Raw genomic sequence first — 24,116 nt, forward strand, 5'->3', positions numbered from 1 at the left:
AATTTTATCACGTATAGTTTTGAAATGCACAAGGTTCAGTGGTCGACTCACTCGTAATTAAAATGACTGAAATCTCCTCGCCCCGAAGATGGGAGCCTTGGTACTAATAATTGGAGTGCAAATTGATAAGGAGATAGTGGAGAGATTACATGAGTCAGTCACAGTGCATTTATATTTTACCTTATTTAAGGATTTTTTATTTTTTTTTACTAAAGTAAAGTTAATATGTGAAAAAACGAAACGCTAATTATATTTATAGGAATAGAGTAGCAATTATATGTCCGCTACTATACGCTGGCGTAAGTAGTCAGAGTGATGCTACCATTCGTTTAGAGTATAACCCACTCGTTGATTCAATGTTCTAGCTAAGGAATAGTAATAGGTGTTTTTAGTTGTACGGGCAGAAATAACGGTAGTGAAATATAAAAGAGTGCGCAAGTGTTTTAAGGAATAGAGGAGCAATGATGTCCGCTACTAAAGGTAGTAAGTGTGACGCTCCCTTCCATTAGTTTTAAGGTTAATTATGTCTTCCCCTACGAATTAATCGTGTACACAGAGGTACCCGTAGCAAGAGGAATGACACTGTCATTGTAGCACAATGACATAAGAATGACTTAGTCTGCATGACTTTTACTTTGTTAAAACACCATAGTTAGGCGTAAGCCAACTTGTAATGAAAAGTAGAACGAAACGTAAGCGGTATTCAAGGCGTGGAGTATTTCACATATTAACGAGATTTTCTTTTGTTATTATCCATATATATTGTCTCTCTCAGCTATTTATTAAAGGATAGCTTAATATTCCTCCTTTTGTATTTTCTAGCTTTGAATTTTAAATAGCTTAAACTTCATGTGTATTTTTATATATTTATTTCAATTTTAAAAGATAAATATCACAATTTCGCTTCAAGTTACGGAATTCCTTAATGTTTAAATAAACACTCTTTAGCGTTATTCAGCAGATTTCGTGTGGTTACTTAATTGCATCGCAAATCACTAAATAGCGATAAAAGTTAAAAGTTTTGGAAAATAATTGCCCAAGGGAAATGGAACGAGTAAATATGTCTTCAAGTGTACAATTTTTAAATATATCCAAGTCGGATAGCGACTCTTGGCACAGTGGTCCCAACCAACCCGTTACATGTCAAAATCTTGCGTCAGTTTTTACCTTTCAAGATCCCTTTTATGACGAAGCAGGTACGCCAAATGAAATTTTCCCACTTGAAATTCCCCCCGTCCGTCTAGATACATTTAATGTTGCATGTCAAACTCTTAATCCATTAAAGTTAGATGTTAACACCTCATCTCGCTCTGTTCAAACTAATCCTGTTAAAGTAAAGAAAGTTAAAGGAGTTACGGTGAAAATACAGAACGTAGATGTGTCTCGAACCGACGACCCCCAGCCCCACTCTGAACCAATTGTCCCTTTCATTCAAAACATGTTTTATGATGACATATAATCAAGCTGCTTTTTCCACGCACTCAGTTATGCAACCGAGTTCGTAGCAGCTTGTTGCGGCGAGCAAACTTCTCCCCCTTTTTATTTCCCTCCGCTTTTATCTCGAGGAAATTCAGGTACATCAAGAACCAAAAGTTCATGACAGGTACTCTCTTCCTCTTCCAATTTGCTCCTTGGCTCCGCCTCCCTCGTTACCAGTCCTAAGTTTCTATCGTTGTGTTCCTTGCAGAGAAAGAACACGTTCCTGTTATTGGTCATCACTCATGGGAGCTCCGCCCATCCAGAACGGCCGCCACATACCTTTCCCCCCTTCCCCCTCTTTCCCCCCGACTGAGATCAAACCTCCAGCAGAGTTGAAAGATGTCTTTAGCTAGACTCCTCGAGTTCATGTTTTATGCTGAATTGCACTTCCCTCGCAGTTATCATTGTCGAGGCCACTTCGGTGCACAGTTTCTACTCCAGATTCGAGTTAGCGGAAGAAACATATCCTATTTCAGTCTCTGAGAGAGTGAATTTGATGACACCTTTCTTTTCGTCAAGTGTCAGGATGGATGCGGAATTTGTTGTAGATGAACTTTACACTCAGGTAGCTTCGACACTGAAATTCCTAGCCTCCAACCGAGGTGTTAATAAGAGCCTCTTCAAGGGCACTTATTTATGCGATTTTTTTCTCGTTCCTTCAGAATTTTCAAAAGTTTCCCGAATGAAATTAATTACTTCTTAAAGATTAATTTCGTGTTAATCTTTGTAAAGTAGGTAATAGCGAGTAATTGTGTTTATATTTTAATCTCCCACACGTCATAGACTTTAGTTGAAGTAATATCATACGAAAGGAACGTGATTCTCAGGTTATTTGTAGGGGTGAGGAAATCGTCGCACAACATCAACCAGGCTAATTGTGACTGCCCATGCCAAATCTTATACCTTTTCTCCCGGCCCGGCGTCATGATGTTTCATTTATGGCTCCGTTTCTATTTTTTACCAAGGCGACCATAAAGAGTAGTTTTTTTGTTTACCTTATTAGGCTAAAAACTCAAAAGACTGGATTTAGACGCCTACAGTTGTCATGGGTACGCGGCGAGCATTTATGCTAAGTGACAAAGAAAATACACGGCGGGCTATAGCATGACGTAGAGAAGTTTTTTCCTCTTTTCTGTTATATATTTTTTTTCCTTTATTCTCAGAACCGTAAATTACTTCACAGATAGCCAAGAAATGTTTTCTAAATCAATAACCCAGTTTAGTTTCAGTTTTGAATTTACATTTATCCTATTACTAATTTGGAACTTCATATTAACCGTTTATTTATGCTATACGTCAGGCGTATGCAGGCGCAAACCAACCTTGACTAGTGAGCGTTAACAATGCGTAACTATGTCGCCTTGATTTATTCATCCATTTTATTATGTATCTTTCGTAACTAATGATCCTAACTTCATTGGAGCCATGTCATCTACTCTCTTAATGATCAAGAATCTACTTGTGGCTAGGTCCGTTTTAACAGTTGTGACGTTACCAAATTTTGGGTTAATTATTATTTTTTCGTCAGTTCCTTATTTTTTTACCATGCTTTGACTTTTCTGACATGATATTAATGGATTTCGTCGGGTTACTTTTCTGATACCAGGGGATATATTTTATAATATCTACATATTACTTTTATATATTTATCAATATTTAATTCAAGATATTTTAGTTTATTTTATTGCATATTAATCATGTGCCAACAAAGGGCATTTAGTGCCATGTCATAACTTCAGTTTATTTTGCATATTATTCTATATTTTGGGAGAAGCCAGGGGCTATATAATTTAGTCAATATACAGGGTGTATATAAACTTTAGGGATTTATTCGTGACATCAAAACATAACAAAAAGTTCATATGAACATGGGTCTGCAAATCGTTCGTAAGGGGAGGTATGAAAGGAATTCCCTGTAGTGACCCCTGGTTGTGTAATGTACCTCAAAAGTGCATTTGTACTCACTTTCTTGTGTACAGTTGAGCATGGCATTTGTTTTTTTGTGTCTGATTGTCGTTTGTTCTGTTTTACAGTAACTTCCATCACAACACATCACAACGATGTATTCAGTGTCTGAAATGACGAATATGAACTACATGTACGGCCTAGCAGATGGGAACGTCAACGTTATGCTGGACGTTACCCTGGGAGGCAGTTACCTTGTGCACGAACGTTTGTACGACTACACGAACACTTGCGAGAGACAGGCACATTTGAGAAGAGAGTTGCTGATGGTGGGAGACCACGCGATGTACGAACGCCTGAGCTTGAAGAACAGGTTCTTCGGACTGTGGATGAAACTCCATCAACCAGTACAAGGAGAATTGCTAGAAGGGAAGGCGTTAATCACATGACGATCTGAAACATTCTGCATAAAAATCTTCTGTACCCCTAACACCTTCAACGGGTGCAAGGATTAAATGAGGCAGACTTTCAGCCACGAATAAATTTATGTCAACGCATGTTAGGACAGTGTGCTGTGTTTCTGCAGTTCCAAGCATGTACCTTATTCACTGATGAGGCTGGCTTTTCACGTGATGGGATCTTGAATTATCATAACAATCACATCTGGGCTGATGAAAACCCTCATAAAGTGCGACAAGACAAACATCAACAGAGGTTCAGCCTCAACGTTTGGGATGGAATCATTCATGATCATCTCATTGGCCCCTACTTTTTTCCGCAACGTCTGACTGGACAAACGTATCTACAGTTTCTCAGACATGAGTTGCTGCATTTACTTGATGATGTACCGCTAGACGTCATCCAACGAATGTGGTTTAAGCACGATGGTGCTCCACCGCATTTTACACGAATAGTTCGCCAGTTTCTCGAAAACCAGTTTCCGAACAGATGAATTGGTCGCGGGGGATTCATTGCATGGCCTGCCCGATCGCCAGATTTAAACCCAATGGATTTTTCCTTGGTGTATTCAACTCCCGTACCCAATGTCGATGTTCTGAGGGAGCGTATCCAACATGGATTTGACCAAATGCGGAACACACGAGGAGTTTTCCACAATGTACGGCAAAGTATGAAACGCAGCCTCAGGGGATGCATGGAAGCAGGAGGTGGTCACTTCGAGCAATTTTTGTAAATGGCAATGTGTTTGGTAAATGTATCATTTTTGTGCCATGAATATTAAATTCTTTCATACATGTAAATGTGTTTGGTCAGTGTCTCATTTTTGTGCCATGAATATTATTTCCATTCAAACCTCCCTAACAAAGGATTTTCAGACTCATGTTCATATGAACTTTTTGTTAAGTTTTGATGTCAAGAATAAATCCCTAAAGTTTCTGACACATGTTTTTATACACCCTGTATACATATATTACTTTTGATGAAGTCATATTTTCATTTTAATGGTGTTCCAGGGTTAAGGCGTCAAACTATATTTTCCGCCTTTTATTTTATTTAGCCTTCATTCAAATTTTGTTTTATAATTTATGTCACTTATTGGGCAGTTTAGTTTTTTTGTTTATTTATCTCTACTCATGATTTTCACTTGCCTATAAAAGACGATTACTTTATACATTTTTTATGTATTTTGAATATTGATTGACTGAGAGCAATGTAGTCTTTCCAATGTCCTACCTGTTTCCTACCCTGTTCGGAAAATCCACGAGTTCAAGGAATTTCGAAAGTAGTCCAGCGACTTTTTCGAGGCCGGAAGAAGAACGCATTCCTGAAGGCTTTGGAGCTCACCAGCTTCCTTTGGATTTCAGCAGTGTATGTCACCGGTGTGAGAGCTGAAATCGCCAGGGATTTTCACCTCAAGACGCCCCTGCTGCTGTTATGCATCTTCGATAATCACGGCGATCAGAACGACCTATCCCCTTTTGGTCGTCTCCGCCCCTGTTCCTATTATCTATCACCAATTGGGACCAGCGTAGCAGCAACGAAAATCCTATCCCAAGTGACATCCCAGGATCGGAACATTGTCAGAAACATCAGAAGAAATTTCATCTTACAGAGCAACCCCCCCCCCCCACGACTTTAACCCCCTTAAGAAGAAGCATGAGCATTTTTCATGTACATCGTCCCTTTTGCTCTGTAAGGCCAGGCAGTGTACTTCCCGACATATTGTAACTTTCCGGGTACAGTCAACGACCCAAATGTGTTGAGACCACACCCCTGTGGATCAGCAACCTGCCAGGCCACCTGTGAACAGTTTCATCCTACCAGTGGCCATGTTTAGTGTTCCCCTTCTTGGAGTGATCGAGGCGTCGCAGCTCCCGGGCACCTTGCATACTGTATGCAACGGCACGGTACACCTTCCGTTTTCGCATGCAACCAGCGTACAAAATGTGTCGCCATACGATGTGTGCCGGAAATATGCAATGGCGTCTGCTGTGAACTTTCGGGGGCCTATCATAAATACCTCCCCCCCAGTGTCCGCCATTGTACAACGCATATTTCGGGGCTTGGAAACGCTACTTGGAGTGGCTCTCCATGGACTACCCTGTGTTCGCCGCCCCATGGCCAACGTCTTTTCATCTGAGCTGTGCTGAACAGTATTCCTGAACTTTCCAAACCGGGATTCGAACCCGGTCCCCCAGTGCAATTGTGATCGGTCTAGGACCATGCATCTCCCGGAACAATGCTTCGTACCCCAGGACTCCGGGGTTCGCGTATGTCTGGATTGCCCTGCCTTCTGATTGCGAAGGTCATAGTGTGCATGCATAGTGTGCTACGAACGTTTTATCCAGTGTTTCTAGGAAAATCTATGGAACTTCCTGTGCTGGTCTCCCAATCTGTCACAAGGAAGGTTGAACGAACTTTTAAAAAGGACAAATGTTGAGACGAGCTGTTCCCTTTGCCTACTCTTGTAGCCACTGAAAATCTTTGGTATCGGTAAAAGAAAATCAACCGATACTCACCGATACTGATACAGCCCTAGTAATTAAGGAATTTTGCTTCTAGTGTTGGCCCTATGGATGCTGGATGGGCCAATTTTTGAGGGTAGCATGACAAAAGACCACTGTATGAAGATATGTAATAATCGTAATGACGGCGTTAAGAAATTTTGCGTAATTATGTATAAATTTGAACTTTGGGCGTGTAATTGAATATATATACGAAACATATAATTGTGATTTCACTGCACCTGGAATTCAGTTTTCAGTTCAAATGCACATTCATCTAAAACTTCTAATGATTAAACCACCTGTTTGACAAAGCACAGAGACTTGGATCTATGGACCTATCCTAGGAGACAATAAACATGATTGTTTCAGATATAAAATAAAACTTACATATATGTAAAAAATGTTAACAATTCTACACACAGAATAAAACTCACCTGGATTTTCACAGGTCCCAATGAGACTCACTACATTGATGTTCTTCCCTGTGTGTATAAGAACATCTAAATCCAATAACATAGCCCTCTTCTCAGTCTCTGATAGTTCATAATCTAAGAAATAGAAAGAACAATTTAGATTAATGTGCCATACAAAATGGCCATACAGAATGTTACATGCACAGAAAGTAATACTAATGGAAATATTAAGGTTGAGTTGATATTACTTTCTCTTAAGTCAGCAATGGTATTTTTAGAAACTTCTATTTATATCTGTATACTTCAGTAATATAAAATTAGTTTGAACTAGTGGTGTAATACAGCAAAAATAAACTAATTCCAGTACATTCCATAATAATTTTTGATTCAATTCTGATAGCAATATTTAACTGATTCCATTTTATTTCTTCGTAACTGTAAAATGACAAATTCAAATGTTATAATATTCTAAATAGCATAGTGAGTTCTTCAGGTTACAGAACTAAGAAATTAGAACATAAATTTCATAAAACCTTCCTAATCAGCTCAAATTTTAAATGCAATCATGGATAGTTTTTTAACATTCAGAAACTAATTAATCCAGCAATAAAAGTATATTTTCCAGATGGCATGGATTTGTTAGTGAAAGTTGGAAAGCCCTGAATCCTGTTGGTGAATGCATTACATAATATCATTTGTCCTCTGAATGAAAGAAAATGTTAAAAGATTATTTATATACTTTTGAATGCAACTCTTTATATGTGTATTGTAATGTAGATAAAAATGTGTCATTTAAAGTGGAAACCAGCATATTATTTCAAGGGTATTTCAGGTGGTTGACACACATCCCTACCTACCTACCCACCCACCCACCCAAAAGCTTACTTAAAGCTCTTGAAATTTCCAACATTCCATGTGCTACACTCTTGCACACTCACATTTTAAGTTTTTTCTTAAAATTTACATATTCATGCAGAGGATTGACATGGTGCAAGTGTGGTGTTGACTTTCATGATTGCCATTGCATGTCATAGGTTTGTGAATGCTGAATCTCATGAGGAGGTGTGCCACAAGCTGACCCAATTACAAGGGTGCAAGTGTCACTATTGTCAAGAACTCTGTGTAATAGAGCCTTAACGTAGCAAAAATTAATACAGCAATGCATATAAAGACACTCAAAATTGAGGCTGGCATTTTGGTGCATTTTCATCTTTTTTGGGAGGGAAGGGGAGCATCCAATACATTCCTCAATTCATGGGTTTCATAAAAAAAGGAGTGCAACAAAGCATCTTTAAAGGGGCATTTTTTGTTGATTTTGCAGAATATTGCATTTTAGGAAGCTCCATGACATTTTAGTACATTTTAATTATTTTTAAAACATTATCTTGCTTTCTTTATGCTTTCATGAGAGAAGGGACATTGCTTGGTGTGTTTATTTTCTCAAAAAGTAATTACCTGTTTCTTGTCAGTATGAAAGTTTGAGAACAACTTTGGTTCCAAGTAATTTGGTAAATCCTTCTGCCTCCCTTCTACAACAACCAGCATGGAACAGGAAGGAACCTGCCCAAACCAGTTTAAACCTGAATCAAAACATCACCTTGATCTCAAGCTGAATATCTTCAGAAGCGCATTTTAAACTCCCAAGACAAGAACACATGCAACTCTGCACTGCATCCAGTGTTCAGACCTCTATGATCTAACAGACAATCGAACATCAGAACTGGCACCAAGCACAGTTGTAGTGGGAAAGACTAGTGGGAGTTTGTAGAAATCTGACATCGTTGTTTTCTGCTTCCTTGCCACCCATCTCTTGGCTGAATATGAGCATAGCAGCAGGTGCATGGTTAGCTGTTAACAGAGCATTGTATTCACGAATTTCTGTTCTGTAATGAAGTCATGTCGAAAATAAATGCAAGTGCAATGTAAAGCTTATGTTTCTGTTGTTACATTATGTTTCTAAATATGGAGAAAAAGTTTTCAGGACAGATCGAAATATGTATACTATATTTGACAGGAGAGAGTTGGAGCTGTAAAAAAGTTTCCTGTGGATCAACACATGAACAGAGAGAAGCACAAAAGAGGACTGTGGTAGCTTCAAGGTGAATATAACAAAAAGAGTTCAGCAAATGCTACTTTGTCAACCCTGCCCTTCGCCTTTGAAGACCTCTGTGAAGCATTGATTTGAGCTGATATTTCTTTGAGAAAAGTGAATACTCTGAAGTTCTGCACTTTTCTGGGAAAAACTCTGTAGGTAGATGATATGAAAAAACAATACAGGGCATGAGGACAAAAGTGACATGAAACTAGACTCCCAAGGTTGCTATGTGGCTAATATTGTGTAAGCACAATGGAAGAAAACCATCATGGTGAACATTTGTTAATTGTGAACCATTGGAAAAGGTGAATTTTTTCACCAATTTATTAAAGTGTTTCATAGATATTTCAGTCTATCCTAAATACATTCAAAATGACAAAATGCTCTTAGTATTGACTGATACTGTACCATATATGGTTAAAGCTATGACTACTTTGCAAGCTCTTTACTAAGAGATGGTGCATGTCACATGTCTAGCACACGCTTTATAAACAGTTGTGGAGGAAGTTCAAAATAGGTTTCCTGAAGTTGACCAGCTTATGGGATGACTGATTCCACATCAAATCACCCAGGCCATGCAACCCACCCATTCAGATTTTCATGAAACTTGGTGTATTTGTTAATACTAACAAGATATGAACACATGCAAAAATTTTAAATCTCTACACCTCATAGTTACTGAGAAACAGAATTCTGCGTGGATCGGTCATTGCCGAGGCCATGCTGGTGGCCTGCAGTGCTTAACAGAAGAAGTGCAAAAGTCAAATAGACATCTCACTTTGATTCTTTTTTTCTAAATTTCATAAATATATGTATATTCCATTTAAAAAGTTGTCACCAAGATTCCCTTGCACTGAGAGTCAGAAAAAATTAATGTATTGTAAATGATGTTGATTTTTTGTGTCAACGTCCGACATTACTAAAATTGCATTATCACTAAAAAGCACTGCAGTAATCATGCCATTTTTTTTTTCAAATTGAAGCTTCAAGTATGTTATAAAAGGCTAAAATAAAATTTGTGGCTTTCTTACTGCTTCTATTAATAAATCTTCATTACAACAAATTTTATGTGCATTCATATGGGTTATTCCATGCAAAGTCATCATAAAAAAATGAACTTTTCAACCAGACCATTTGAGATTTTCATGAAATTTGGTAGGATGGTAGAAGACATGAAGTAACTTACATATGTAAAATTTTAGCCCTCAGTGATACACAGTATTCATACAGCAGGGTTGCCAACTGTATAATAAATGTAAAATTTAAGTGCTTACAAGGTAAAATAAAATAATTCATAACTTTACTTCTAATTATAGTATAACATTAATCTTGGACTTGTTTTGAAGCTAAGTTTTCATAAAAAATATATTTATATGAAAATATTGAAATTTTTACTTCAAGGTCACATAATGTGACTTTTGACCTTGTATATACGTATAAACATTTGTATGTTCAATTTTGTGGGGAATAAGGTATGTTACACAGTTAACCTTTAGTCCCCCGCCGTTCCATATGTGGAACAAAAAAAGTATGTCCCTGTCAGCCGCGGTTGCATATATGGAACAAACAGCTTTAGATACAATTATCGAGGGTTTGCCACACTTATATTTGTATACTGAGGTTGAAACACTGACAGTTCCCTTCGAGAACATGTGTTTACGAAAATTCCAAATCCCCCCCCCCCCATCCTTTCTCGGAATATGTCACGTGTTTGGGCTCACACTTGACAGACACAATGAATGCTTGGTATTTACGATGTTGTTTTCCTCCAAGCTTCCAACGCTGTGATTTAGTACTGATAAGGCACACGAGTCATTCCATACGAAATCAACACAACCCACAACCTGACCATCTCCGATTTTCATGAAATTTGGGGACTTGAAACTATGCATGGAACTTAGTAAAATTTTGAGTGTCGTGCATCTTGTAATTCTTAAATTATTCAAGGTCAAAATTCGCATAAATTGGCCTTTTTGAGCCCGCTTAGCTATACTAAATGTGCCTCTATTTCGCCTAAAAAGCTCAAATAAAGCTTATTGTACAGGGAATTGAACGAGCTTTTCAGTGATATGTAACAAGCCTATCTTTGGATAAAAATGTAATTTTGTCACGTGACCTTCACTTTTGACCTTGAATATCTCAAAACATGTCATCACCAAAAATCGTGAAAAAAATATATTTGGTCCCTCATGCCAGACTCTAAAACATACCAAAAAATCATTCTGGGACTGAAATGGGATCAGAAGATACTAAATAATATGTGTAACTATGTGACTGATAAAAGCCTCATAACATGAACTATGATGAGTCAAATGTGCCTTAACACCCTATACAAAATGTAAAGGAGTTATCCTGGTTATGAAAGAAATAGATTAGGCACAGGTTGATCACTATCTGTGTGTGTCAAGCGCAGGTTTGGCATATTGTTGACCGCCATATTGAATTCAAAAATTTAAAAGGAAAGGGCGTGATGTGATTTATCAAATCAGGCTAGAATTTCACGAGAAATGAAGTGACAAAGGTTTTTTCAACATATATTTAACCAGCAAAAAGTTATACGCATATCTTTCACTTACGATATATGAACATTATAATGTTGTCAATGTTCTTGTAAGCAGACTCGTTGACATCTCTCACACTCACATAGAACATTTGGCAAGGTAGAAGGTGCAACATCATCGCAAGCAGCAATTATGCCTTCTCTCAGATGGTCAACATCACAGACTTTTAGTGCATGAACCATTCTCTTCAAATGTTTCTGAAGGCAAAAGTCCTCCTAAGATGTTAGATCTGGGGAATGTGCAGTCCTTTTAATAGGTCCCCGTCTGCCCATAAATCTACCTAGAAATTTACCATGAAGAAATTGTCACAATGCCCACATAGTGTGGTCACACACTGTCCTGTTTCAAAACTCTGGAAGAGTGCCATATCCCGTAAGCAAGAATGAAAAACCTGTTCACTTAACAAATCCAAGAAGCCCTCACTATTTAAGGTTCCGTTGTTGAATATGGACAAACCATTCCAGTTCTCCATACACTATACCACATCATTAGCTTACCAGCAACAACCATTCGGCTGGAATCTGTCTACTGTAGATTATCAAATCACAGGAGTTGCATATTCTTTTTATTAACTTCACCATGAACATAAAAATGAGCCTCGTCACTGAAGAATTTTTCATTCCAAAGGACGTGTCACGTAATTGTTTGAGATACTTTTCCCAATATTCTTCACGATTCAACTATTTGGTGAATGTCGCGGATTAATATCATATGCAATAGTGCACATACTTCTTTCTCTCCCGAAATGTCAGCGTGATCTCGATGAGTTCCTAACACATTAGGAGCATTCTAATGCTTTGTTTTTAACACCTCGAAAAGGACAAAATAGTTACAAGCCTGCAGTAATAACATTTTGTTGGCTAAAGATAAGTTGGAAAAACCTATGTCACTTCATTTCTCGTGAAATTCTAGCCTGATTTGATATATCACATCACGCCCTTTCCTCTTAAATTTTTGCGTTGAATTCAATATGGCGGTCAACAATTTGCCAAACCTGCGCTTGACACACACAGATAGTGATCAACCTGTGCCTAATCTATTTCTTTCATAACCAGGATAACTTCATTACATTTTGTAGGGGTATCAAGGGACATTTGACTCGTCATAGTTCATGTAATAAGGCTTTTATCAGTCACATAGTTACACATATTATTTTGTATCTTCTGATCCCATTTCAGTCCCAGAATGATTTTTTGGTATATTTTAGAGTATGGCATGAGGGACAAAATATATTTTTTTCACGATTTTTGGTGATGACATGTTTTGAGATATTCAAGATCAAAGGTCAAGGTCACGTGACAAAATTATATTTTTATCCAAAGATAGGCTTGTTATATATTACTGGAAAGCTCGTCCAATTCCCTGTACAATAAGCTTTATTTGAGCTTTCTAGGCGAAATAGGGGCGGAGTTACAGCACATTTAGTATAGCTAAGCGGGCTCAAAAAGGCCAATTTATGCGAACTTTGACCTTGAATAATTTAACAATTACAAGACGCATGACACTCAAAATTTTCATAGTTACTAAGTTCCATGCATAATTTCCATTCCCCAAATTTCATGAAAATCGGAGATGGTCAGGTTGGAAATTGCACATATCTGTGTTGATTTGGCATGGAATGACACACACATTCTTCTGTGTGTTTAGACCTGGTGATCCAGCCGAAAGTAGTAGCAGGGGGAGGGGGTCAAGGAGAGGCTGGATTGGAAGAGGTTTAGCGGTGTCAGCTTTCTGTCGCCTCTATGTTAGAACTGCAATGAAGCTTGATGATAGCCAGAGGCCAGAAGCATGAGTCTAAAGCGTGCATCTATCCAGAAGTATAGACAAAACAAACGATTGCAAAGGCTCAATTCCCTCCTCTGTTAGGACTAACAAAGGCATCAACATAAACAGTTCGTATCATATAACAGCTCATCGATTTCCCTAAGGCACAATCGTTTCCTTCCGGACATATTTCCACAAAGAGCCGAGTCAACAGGGAAGAAAGATTTACAGTAGCTACACAAGATGCAAGTGCGAACGAAAAAAGCAAAAGTTCAGGTTTTCTCCCCAAAGTAGCTGGAGAAGAGGGGGCAAAGTCCACATTTTTATGATTTTTTCATTGAAATTCGGGGGATGCAGCCCCCACCCGTACCCCCCCCCCCCCCCCGCAGTTGGGGCATCCAAATTTTACATGGTTGCATGCACCGATGTATTACCTGCAAAATAAAAGTTATCCGAAGTAGATTGGTCCCATAGTGCCAGAGTTATTACAATTTTTCTCCATTATGTATACAAATTCAAATTTCCCGCTCAAAGCCTCAGCAACACTGGGCTTACTTTCGTCAGACCGCGCGGCGTACTAAGGGTTAAATGCAATTTATGTTTGGTGTAAATTTCATTTTGGGATGACTTTGCAAACAGGAATAAAAAATAAACTAACATTAGTGTGCCTCATTCAATGAAACACCTTATATACCAGCCAATGAAGGTGGGGAAATATTGAATGTCAGGATTAATTCCGTGAAAACTGAATTTTGGTCTGTTGTTAGAACACTACGAGAAGTGCAATATCCTAGAAGTTTCCATCTCTCTCCCAGGTGCTCCCCCCTTCCTGAAAACTAAGTTCCTGACCTGCGAACTGAGGTTTCCTCATATAACCCTGTAACTAATGATCATAGACAGGTATTTTTTTTGGTTCTCATTACATGGACTATAAAGAAGGTTCTGTTTGATTTTTCTAATGTCAGTGGTTTTCACGTAATTTGACCAAAATTCTGTTTGCCTGTTTTTCCTGTATTTCAAATCTGAGGCTCATGAAGTTCCATTACCTCCTGCTCCACTTTTAACACAAGGGGGACCTTGCCAGAAGAATGCAATTACTACTGCGAGAACATAAAATGTGGTTGAAAATGTCCTCAACACCTTTGATAGTAATGATGCAGCCTCGATCAAACTTGCAAAAGAACTTCTTTCTAACTGTGAGGTTACAGGCAACTGGTGTCATAACTTGCTTAGAAATATCATGTGTTCGGTTAGTGAAACAAAGATACCTAGTGAAAAAGTGACAAGTAACCTACAAAAAAATTATGAGAAAGAAGGAATGGAAGTAGCCAAGAAAATTATTCTGGTTTTGAACAAGAATGAAGTGTTTAGTGTGCTATGTTCAATTTCTGATGTTTTGTCTGAAGAAAATTTTTCTACTGGAGAACTACCAGGGAACTTGCAAGCTGCTGACATAATTTACTTCAAGTATGCTCATCTAGTATCAATAGAGATGGAAAGGAGCTCTTGAAGCTTGTTAAGAGATAATTGGCAGTCACTGTGCTCTGATAGCCTACAAGCCTACATATATTGTTAGTAGCAGTGGCGGCTGGTGGTCTGGGTCTATGGGTGTGCACCTTGGACTTGAATCCAACAGAAGTGTTGTTCCTGCCCGTTTCTGCTAATCGCATTTTCAATTAAAGTTATGATGCACTTTTCCATGATGAGATGACAAATAAGGTTTATTACAAAATCGAAATACCCTAGTGATCTTTTAATCGATCACGAGAGATGTGTTGTTTGGTCTCTTTCCTGACCTGTAGAAAACTTGGCATTTGACGACCTGACAAAAATCACTCAATGCTATACCAAAAAACTGCTATGGTTTGTAAGGGAAAATAATATTGCCAGTATTTTGTGTAATTGCTGTGTTTTAATAATGTATATTATCTTTCTTCAATGTAAATATGTCCCATCAGAAACCCAAGTTTAATGCCACATAAACATTTCATCATACACTTAAATTAAGTTAATTACCATTTTTAATGTACTTATTCACTTTAGTCATTGTCATGAGGATCCTCGAAACTCTAATCAAACGCAACTAGTTCTTGCCAGAACCTTTACAAAAATTATCTCGAATCAGTGACATAATAGTACAAGTTACAGATTCTCGTATGCACTGAATAAAGAATTGGATTTACTGTTCTGTGACAAAAATACAAGATTAAACTCTGATTATTTGAAATTTTCATTGAACTTCCAAATGCACCAATTCCTACGACATTGTGAATATTTTTAATTTAAACCACTGACGTTTTATAAAACTATTTTTCCAGCACCTGTATCAACATATTCCACTCATCGCATCTGGCCTTGCATGGTTCAATACGATTGTCACTACATGCCATGCCCTCTACCCTTCCTTTCCTGCCCTCCCCTCATTCGGATTTCAATGCTTTGCTCACAACCACGTGAAGTGAGGGAGATCAAAAATTCCCTGCTGAGAAATAAATCCCTCAATTTGCAATGATGCATGGGTGGAAAGATTGCAACACTACATGATGAAGAGGGAACAGTGCATTTCCGTAGCTACTATGTCACAATTCTTTGTGCGAAGCGAGTTAGAAAGCCCTTGATCCAAGCCATAAGTGTCTTTCTGCTTCCCCTACCCACCGTCGAACACAGCACCACTTCGGTGTGCAGCTGTGTGCACTTTCCAATTATGTTCATGCAGTCTATTCGATGCGAGTTAGATAGAAAAGCTGACATAAGGAAATAAATGGAAGGTGATGTGGCCCGTGAACATTTGCTGTTTTGAAGAAATGGCTTTCAATGAATAAGTATAATAAAAATTAATTACATTGCACAATTATTTGGGTGTGCACATGTGAGTGCGTGAATAGGCAGCAGCCGCTACTGGTTAGTGCATTCCAATGCAGGACTTGTGAAATAAACATGTAAGTTTGTTGTAAGAGAGCATTTTCTAAATTTTATATAGCATTTTTTTAGGTTTTTAGGACATTATTGCATTTTTAAAGAGCATTTTCTGGTATTTTATTGTGCATTAAAATCCTAGCCCTACTCTTAATATATCATACAATAAAGATGTTACCTGCTATGCTATAAATTGTCACTGGAACAGGGAACCCTCGCTGCTGCACTGTCCCTTTAACAACATTCCCATATCTTCCATTTGCAAACACATCACTTTTAATATCAAGAAAATTCCTTGGAATATTCCACACTTGCTGCTTCAAGGATTCATAATAGCTAACTGGCTGTTCTTCTTCTTCTGGAACATATCCATTGTGAACATAGCTGTTATTTTCCTGTTAAAAAAGAAAGAAAACATAAATTACAACAATCGAAACTAGTCACAGGGTCAACATTACTGATTTAACTGACCAATTTAATTATAGACTATCAATAAATAGGCATTTTAGAATAAAGAAAAACTGGGATTTCATTGAAAATATATATTATCTGACATCCACATTGCCAGCCTTCCCAAGTTCTTTTACTGGGATTAAAATATGTCTATATTATTATTATACTAAAACAGTGAAGGTGAAAAATATTCCCATTTAAAAATAATTATTATGAGAACCAAATCTAATTACTGTAAGATGAACCTAGTCTTTATTTTACTTTGTGAGAAATGAGAGTTATCAATGAACATTTTTGACACTGAATGGTATTCTGCCTGGCTTCTATTCTCTTCTTCCATTGCTTTGTCCACTCATTCTAGCATGAGCCATGCCATATTGATTCTCACAATGGTACATATTACCTACAATCACAGGCGATGACTCCAGTAAAAATTCAAAAGCTCAGGATCGAATTCAGTACCTATTTTTTCTTTCTTTTACTGTTCTTGCATTGTGTATTGTTTCCAGATTTTTGGTGATGACAAAGGAACTTGCAGGCAACTAGGGAAAAGAAGTATCAAGCAGCATCTAGTTTTGAAAGCTGCAAACCTTGTACATGTAGTAGTGTACATGTTAGTGTTACCATATCTTGTGAAGCAAAAAAGAGGACATTATTTTTCAGAAAAAATAAATAAATTAAACATATTTTTACATCAGCAAGTTCATTTATGCTAAGTTTTGAATTTTGTAACAACTTTCTAATGTAACTATAAAAACACAATAACAAAGCACACTAAATCAACAAGATGCTACACAATATTACATTGATTGATTGATTGATTTGCTTTATTGTACTTCACTTTTTGTGCCATTTTGGCTAATTTGCAAAGATGGGAATGAGTGATGATATGATGAAATTAACGAATGAACAGTCACACACATCCATGCCCAGGCCATGATCCGAGCCTGGAACCACTGGCATCGTAGCAGGATGTGCTAACCACTCCACCACGGGGGCCGGCACAATATTATACTTACATGAATGGAGACACGAGTTCAAGTCAAGATAATGAAATGCAAGAGATGGTTTGGTAGATTTATGATATAAATCTGATGGTTGCTATTGACAGTATTTCACTATTAATCCTATTTGCACTTGAACTTGCATAACATCTAAACCCAGATAGTTTTACTCTAAACAGAAAATATGCTTGGGTGTCATGTTGGATGTGTTTTACTATCTAAAAAGAGAACATGTCCAGGGAAAATAGGATGTATGTTAAACCTGGTAAATGTTCATCCTGATTATTCATAGTGAGTTTAACTCTGTAAGAAGCTAATATTATCAAAATAGAAAACAAAATGCAAATTACATAGAAATCACTAAATAATAGGGTTTGAGGCAACTTTTGCAGTTATAATGGCCCCTTTGTCAGGAAGGTTCTCTGAACATTTGAAATGAAAACAAAAAAAAAAATGTTCAAGTGGCATGCCATTCGATGCAATTTTCAACATCAAAAAACTTTTGACAGAAATTACATGGCAAAAAGTTCATAGATGACCTACAGCCATTGATAGATAGCTCATTTGAAAGAACATTTCCTACACATGCTGTTTTAACGTCAACTTCCATTCTTAGTTAAAAGTTTTATCTCCCTCCCTCCCACTAAAAAAAAGAATGCCAAATCACACATGTTACTTTGTCCCATGCATTTGTATCCAGTAGCATTAAAAATGAAATATATTTGTTTGTGAAGATAATATTAGTATGTTACAAACCTAGCCCCTGCATACAGAGAATTTTTGAAGTTAAAATAAAGTGTTCCTGTATCCACACATATGCCATCATCAACTTAATGCTGCTCACTTATTTTAACATGCAGAACGAGAACAGCACAATATTTAAGGATATTTTTTGGAAAGAACTTTGGCAGGCTCCCACGTAGGCACATTCAAAACAGTGCCTGCACATTGACTGAAATGGGGTTCCATTACTGTGCAAGAATTGCGCACTTGCTGCAGATACATGTCACATAAAGCATTTAAGGGTTAATGGAACCTGAATATTCTGTTAGACAAACACTTAGCAAATGTAACTGTAACATATTGTAATATATAGACGAGTGGCTGGCAACAGTGTGACACTCAAGATGGCCGCACACAGCTGCAGAGATTAGCCGGCTGTACGTACTTGTTCCATAATAAATAAGTTATTCAATTTAACATTGTTTGTATATAAAATACAATATAAAACATGGCACAGTCGCGGAACACGGATGGACTGGTGAGGCGGACAGCTTCCTAATGATGAAGTAAGTTGTGCAGTTTTGACACATCATCTAGAGTCGTTTTCACGTTCAGAAGACACAATGGGCTCTTATGGGCAATGCTTTTCTTATGGGAAATACGAGCGCGCTGTTGTGAAATTTCTGGATTTACAAATTTAGCTTAAGTAAAATCGGTACCTGCAGTTTTGCAAGAAATTTTGTAGAGAATACGATGGTGAACACAAAAAACTGGTAACTTGCTTACATAATTTTACATAAATTAAAAACGCAAATTTTCCGTGAAAACACAATTTTTACATTGTTTTCATTCCTAACGTTGAAACATGCTGTAAAATTGAAGCATTCATTATTAAAAAAATTGACACTGTTTTTTAACCTCTTAACTGGGTAATTTCCTCGTCGAAAGCCCAATCTGCCCTGGGAATTTTTGTTGATAAATTGATGAATTTCGTAAACCAATATTTTAGTTAATATGTCTGTGCTCCATGGCATACCATTTAGGTATTGTTTATTCTTTTATTGGTCCTTGTTGTACTTTTTACAATATGCGAGATTTACAACTACAATATATCTCGGATTTCCTCAGCAGGAAAAACACGCCGTCCCTTACGATTTGCCTGAGCCATTATTGCATACGCGATAGAACTGAACGTCGGGCTGTGTTCGTTGCTTCCCGCTAACTCTAATGGTTACAACAGTCTGGAAGTCAGAGCCATCTGGTGAAACAAAGAAGAAAGTAATTTTACGAAGTATCTCATCATACACAACAGATATCAGCAGTAAGAACATGAGAACGTAGTATCCCGTCATGCCCATTATAAATCAGTAGAGCCAGAACGGAGTATTACGTCATACCCAGTTAAGAGGTTAATTGTCATAGGTGATGGTGGTACTCAGAATTTATCAATACTTTAAAGCATATTCGCATTAAAAAATATTCAAATAAAGTATGTGGAGATCTTTTATATTCGTGCAGTAGAAAATGTCGTCACTGGCCATTTTTTGTTCTGTAATTCGAAGTAAAAACTTCCAGCGACAAAGTTGTGGAGAAAATAATGAAATTATTTTTTATAACCACTCAAAGGTTCCCAGAAATATTACTTCCATGCATTTGGAGTTTCTTTTTAACCCGAACCGTGCGTGAAGTAAGGAGACGTTGTTTGGTCATCTTGAGCCGACTCACCGCAGCATTCTGGCTATCACCACCAAGTTTTCGAGTTGTTATTTTGTTTCCATTCAGTAAAAATATGAACTTCATGCAGTTTGTTATAATAGAATTGAAATTACTTAAATTTAATAATTGACAATTATTTCCAATGCTGCTGTTGTGAGCAACATTAGTGCTGTCGCAAATACATGTTGTTTTCGTTTACATTACTGTCGACATTAATACTGAAATGAAGATCACCTTTCAGTTTCCAACGTACACTAAAATTCATATACACCATATTAACCTTTGAAAGGGTTTCCAACACGTGACAAAATATGGGGCTTCAAGATAGAAATATGACATGCCTTGCTTGAGTCATTCACGTCTTATCAGTTCACGTGGGCCATAACTCATTTGTTTGTTTGGGTTGCAACTTGAATTTAACCCATGTGCCAGGTTCCCCTTACTTGAGTGAGAGATCTACTTTGGTCTGTTTAGACTTTTTCCCTCTCCCGAAAAAGTGTTTTCAGTTGTGTGAGCTCTCAGTGATTTTTACTTTTTTTAAGTGATTTCTGAAGTGTCATATTCGTGCATTACACTCACGTGTGTAGTGATCGCAATGGATCATAGTAAAAAGGGTAACTGTAACGTTCACAGTATAATATTAATATTAATAATTACATATAATTATCATTACATATACAAAATATGTAACACCTTCATTGTGAAGGAAGGTCATCATTTCCCGGCGACATGAGCTAGCGCTGTATTGGCAACACTGTGCGGTTTCTCCATAAGTGCCGTTGTGTCTTCTGAACGTGAAAACGACTCTAGACTGTGCAAGTGTTCACCCAGGTTGCATTCCAGCAATACCTATGTGATTTTCAAAGGTTACAAACATGGAGTCTGCAAAAGTGCTGAAGGAAATGGTGCTCTCTGGTAATTTGTGTGAGAATTGGCATTGCTTGAAACAGGCGTTTCAAATTTATATGTTGGCAGCAGGCCATGAAGCGAAACCTGATCATGTTAAAGTGACTATATTACTTAATGTAATTGGCGATGATGCAGTTCAGTTGTTCAACACGTTTGAGTTATCAGAGGAGGATCAACATGATTTTGAGTGTGTGCTGCAACAGTTTGAAAACTACGCAAATCCAAAAAGGAACGTAGTGGTAGAACTCTATGTATTCAATTCTCGTACACAGGAAGAAAGTGAAAGTTTTGATGTTTTGTTACGGATCTGAAGAAACTGGTTAAGTCTTGTAACTTTAAAGATCAGACAGATAGTGTTCTGCGTGATTGCATAGTCCTTGGTGTTTCGGACAAAACCCTGCAAGAACGAATATTGCGAGTAGGAGATCTGACGTTAGAGAAGGCCATAGAAATGGGTCGTACTTCTGAAATTAGCAAACAACAGGCTAATGCAATTCAAAATAGAAGTGCAGTGTCACCTTCAGTAGCAACGGTGAAATCGCGTAAGGACACTCGTTCCAGTGAAGTAAATGGCAAGGGAGCCATGAAGAAATTTGGAAGGAAACAACGGCAAGGAAAGGAACAAGAATTCCGGTGCAAGAAGTGCAAGAGAAAACATAAAAAAGCATCGTGTCCAGCATATGGCAAGCAGTGCAGCCAGTGTGGTGGCTATAATCATTTTGCAGTGCGATGCAAAATTAAGCAAGTGAAAAATGTGCAGATGCAACATCAAGAAACGAGCATATCTGATAGTGAAAGTGATGTACTAGGTGTAACATCTGTTGCGAGTATTGATAGTGTCACTAAAATGAGTGCTGAAAGTGAAACCAGTAAAGAATGGTTAGAAAAAGTTAAGGCAGAAAATCAAAATATGGTATTCAAGCTGGATATAGGTGCGGAGGTCAATGTAATGCCACGGAGAATGTTGAAACAGGTCAAACACAATTGTGAAATGAAGCCTACAAAAGTAGTGCTGGAAAGTTTTGGTAGTGCAAGGATTAATCCACTTGGAATCATAAGTTTAAAGTGCAGGAATAAAATTGTGAGTAGCAACTTAGAATTCATTATAATTAAAGATGAGTATTGTCAGTGTAAGCCAATTCTAGGTGCAAGGGCATGTGTAACACTAAATTTGGTACAAAGAGTACAAATAGATCTGGTACGTAATGATGAAACACTTGAGTTTATTCAGAGTAACAAGGATGTGTTTGAAGGTGTAGGCAAGTGTAGTGGCAAATTAAACATAGAGGTGAATGAACAGGTAACAGCTGTTGCTAGGCCTCAAAGAAGAGTTCCTCATGCAATAAGACCCAAGTTAAAATGAGTTTAGAAAAACTTGAAAAACAAGGTATAGTTTGTGAAGAAGAAAATCCACAAGATTGGGTTAGTAACTTAGTAATTAAAGAAAAGCCCAATGGTTCTCTTTGTTTGTGTTTAGATCCACAATATCTGAATAAAGCCATCAAAAGAAATTTTGCTTTGATACCAACACTTGAGGAGGTAAGTACAAAGCTAATTAATAACTCAGTACATACTGTGCTTGACTTGAAGGATGAGTTTTATCATGTAGAGTTAAATGAGAAGTCAAGTAAGCTATGTACTTTTAGCACACCGTTTGGGTGTTATAAATTTAAAAGACTAGTGTTTGGTTTGGCACTGGCACCTGAAGTGTTCCAAAGAATCAATGAAAAGAATTTTGGTGACATTTCTTGGGTTACAGTATATTTTGATGATTTATTAATTGTAACAGAAAATGAAGAATAGCATGATAAAATTCTGAAATAGGTACTGGAAAGAGCAAGGAAGTTAAATGTAAAGTTTAATCTGACAAAAATACAGTGCAAAGTAGGTGAAGTTAAGTACATAGGTCATGTGTTTAGTAAGGAGGGTATAAAAGCGAATCGGGAACAGGCAAAAGCAGTTCTTAACATTGAAGATCCCACAAACAAAAAGGAATTGCAAAGAATACATGGTATGATAAATTATCTGCATCAATTTATACCTGACATGTCTACGTTTACAGCACCATTAAGAGAACTTCTCAAAAGCAATGTGATATGGCAGTGGTTACCAAAACACAATAAGGCATTACAAGAGTTGAAAAACAAAGTGTCATCAACTCCAGTTTTAGCTATATTTGATGCTAAAAAAGAAGTTGTTATTCAGTGTGATGCGTCAAGTGAAGGTTTGGGTTACTGTTTAATGCAAGAGGGTAAGCCAGTGGCATATGCTTCACGTAGTCTCACCGAAGCAGAGAAATCGTATGCACAGATTGAGAAAGAGATGTTAGCTATAGTATATTCGGTTGAAAAATAGTCCATAAGCACTAAATAAGATGTATGGTGTCAGGTGTATATGTTTTTACTTCTTCATACTGTAGAATTTTCCAACCTCAATTGCATTCTGGAAACAGTTAAAAGTGGGCTTTGATTACGCTTCACACACGAAATATCCATACACCATTTATGAGCAAATCAATGCGTGTGAACATGTATTCATTGGCAACAACAGGCAAACAATGGAACTCTTATTTCATGTTCCCACATTTTACATTCTCCTGCTGAATATGTTCATTAATCCAAGTTCCAGCAAAATGCCATGTTAAATAATATGTCATTTACTTCGATATGTTTGCCATAACTTTGTTTTCCCAAGTGATATGTTTTCCCAAGCTGTGCCAATGTCATAAAACTTGCCACAAGGCTGTTCTGTTGGCCATACTGGTCATATCTGCTGCACACCCCCCCTGAGAAATCATTAATCTGCCACAGGTGTGCCTGGTTATGTTGACAATTAATTGCATGGTGCAGTTCTTTCTTCTTTCTTGCAATATGCATTGGAAATATTGCGCATATGTCCAGGACATTAACAGTAGGGGAAAACTGTAAAGCAATATACCCCTCTTCTATCTTTCCCCAACTTCTTTCATAAGAATTCTTGAAAACAAAATGAACATGCTGCTGATAAAAAAAGTCCAACTTATCTGTCTTCCACAACTGCATTATCATTAAAATGCACAGGAATTTTTCTTCTGACACCTGTAGCTCTAACTTCCCCTCCCTTCCCACTGGTCTGCATTGTCTGAGGGCTGTTGGTGGCACCAGTGTGTTCTAGCATCTATAAAACTGTCACTTTCTGATATATGTTTCCAGCAATCACTCATTTAGTTTAAA

The 24,116-nt window shown here is 37.5% G+C and overlaps 1 protein-coding gene across 1 annotated transcript in view; it reads right to left on the bottom strand.

Moving 5' to 3' along the window:
- The window catches only part of LOC145984076 (putative inactive tyrosine-protein kinase Wsck), a 181,029-nt gene that overhangs the window by 67,672 nt on the left and 89,241 nt on the right, over nucleotides 1-24,116 (bottom strand). Inside the window, exon 9 of the mRNA XM_083117466.1 lies at nucleotides 16,278-16,494. Coding sequence (XP_082973592.1) covers nucleotides 16,278-16,494 — 217 coding nt within the window. The remainder of the gene's footprint in view (nucleotides 1-16,277; nucleotides 16,495-24,116) is intronic.

Source organism: Lepisma saccharinum, chromosome 2 (assembly GCF_977018435.1).
Source record: "Lepisma saccharinum chromosome 2, izLepSacc3.1, whole genome shotgun sequence".
NCBI classification, from domain to species: Eukaryota; Metazoa; Arthropoda; class Insecta; order Zygentoma; family Lepismatidae; genus Lepisma; species Lepisma saccharinum.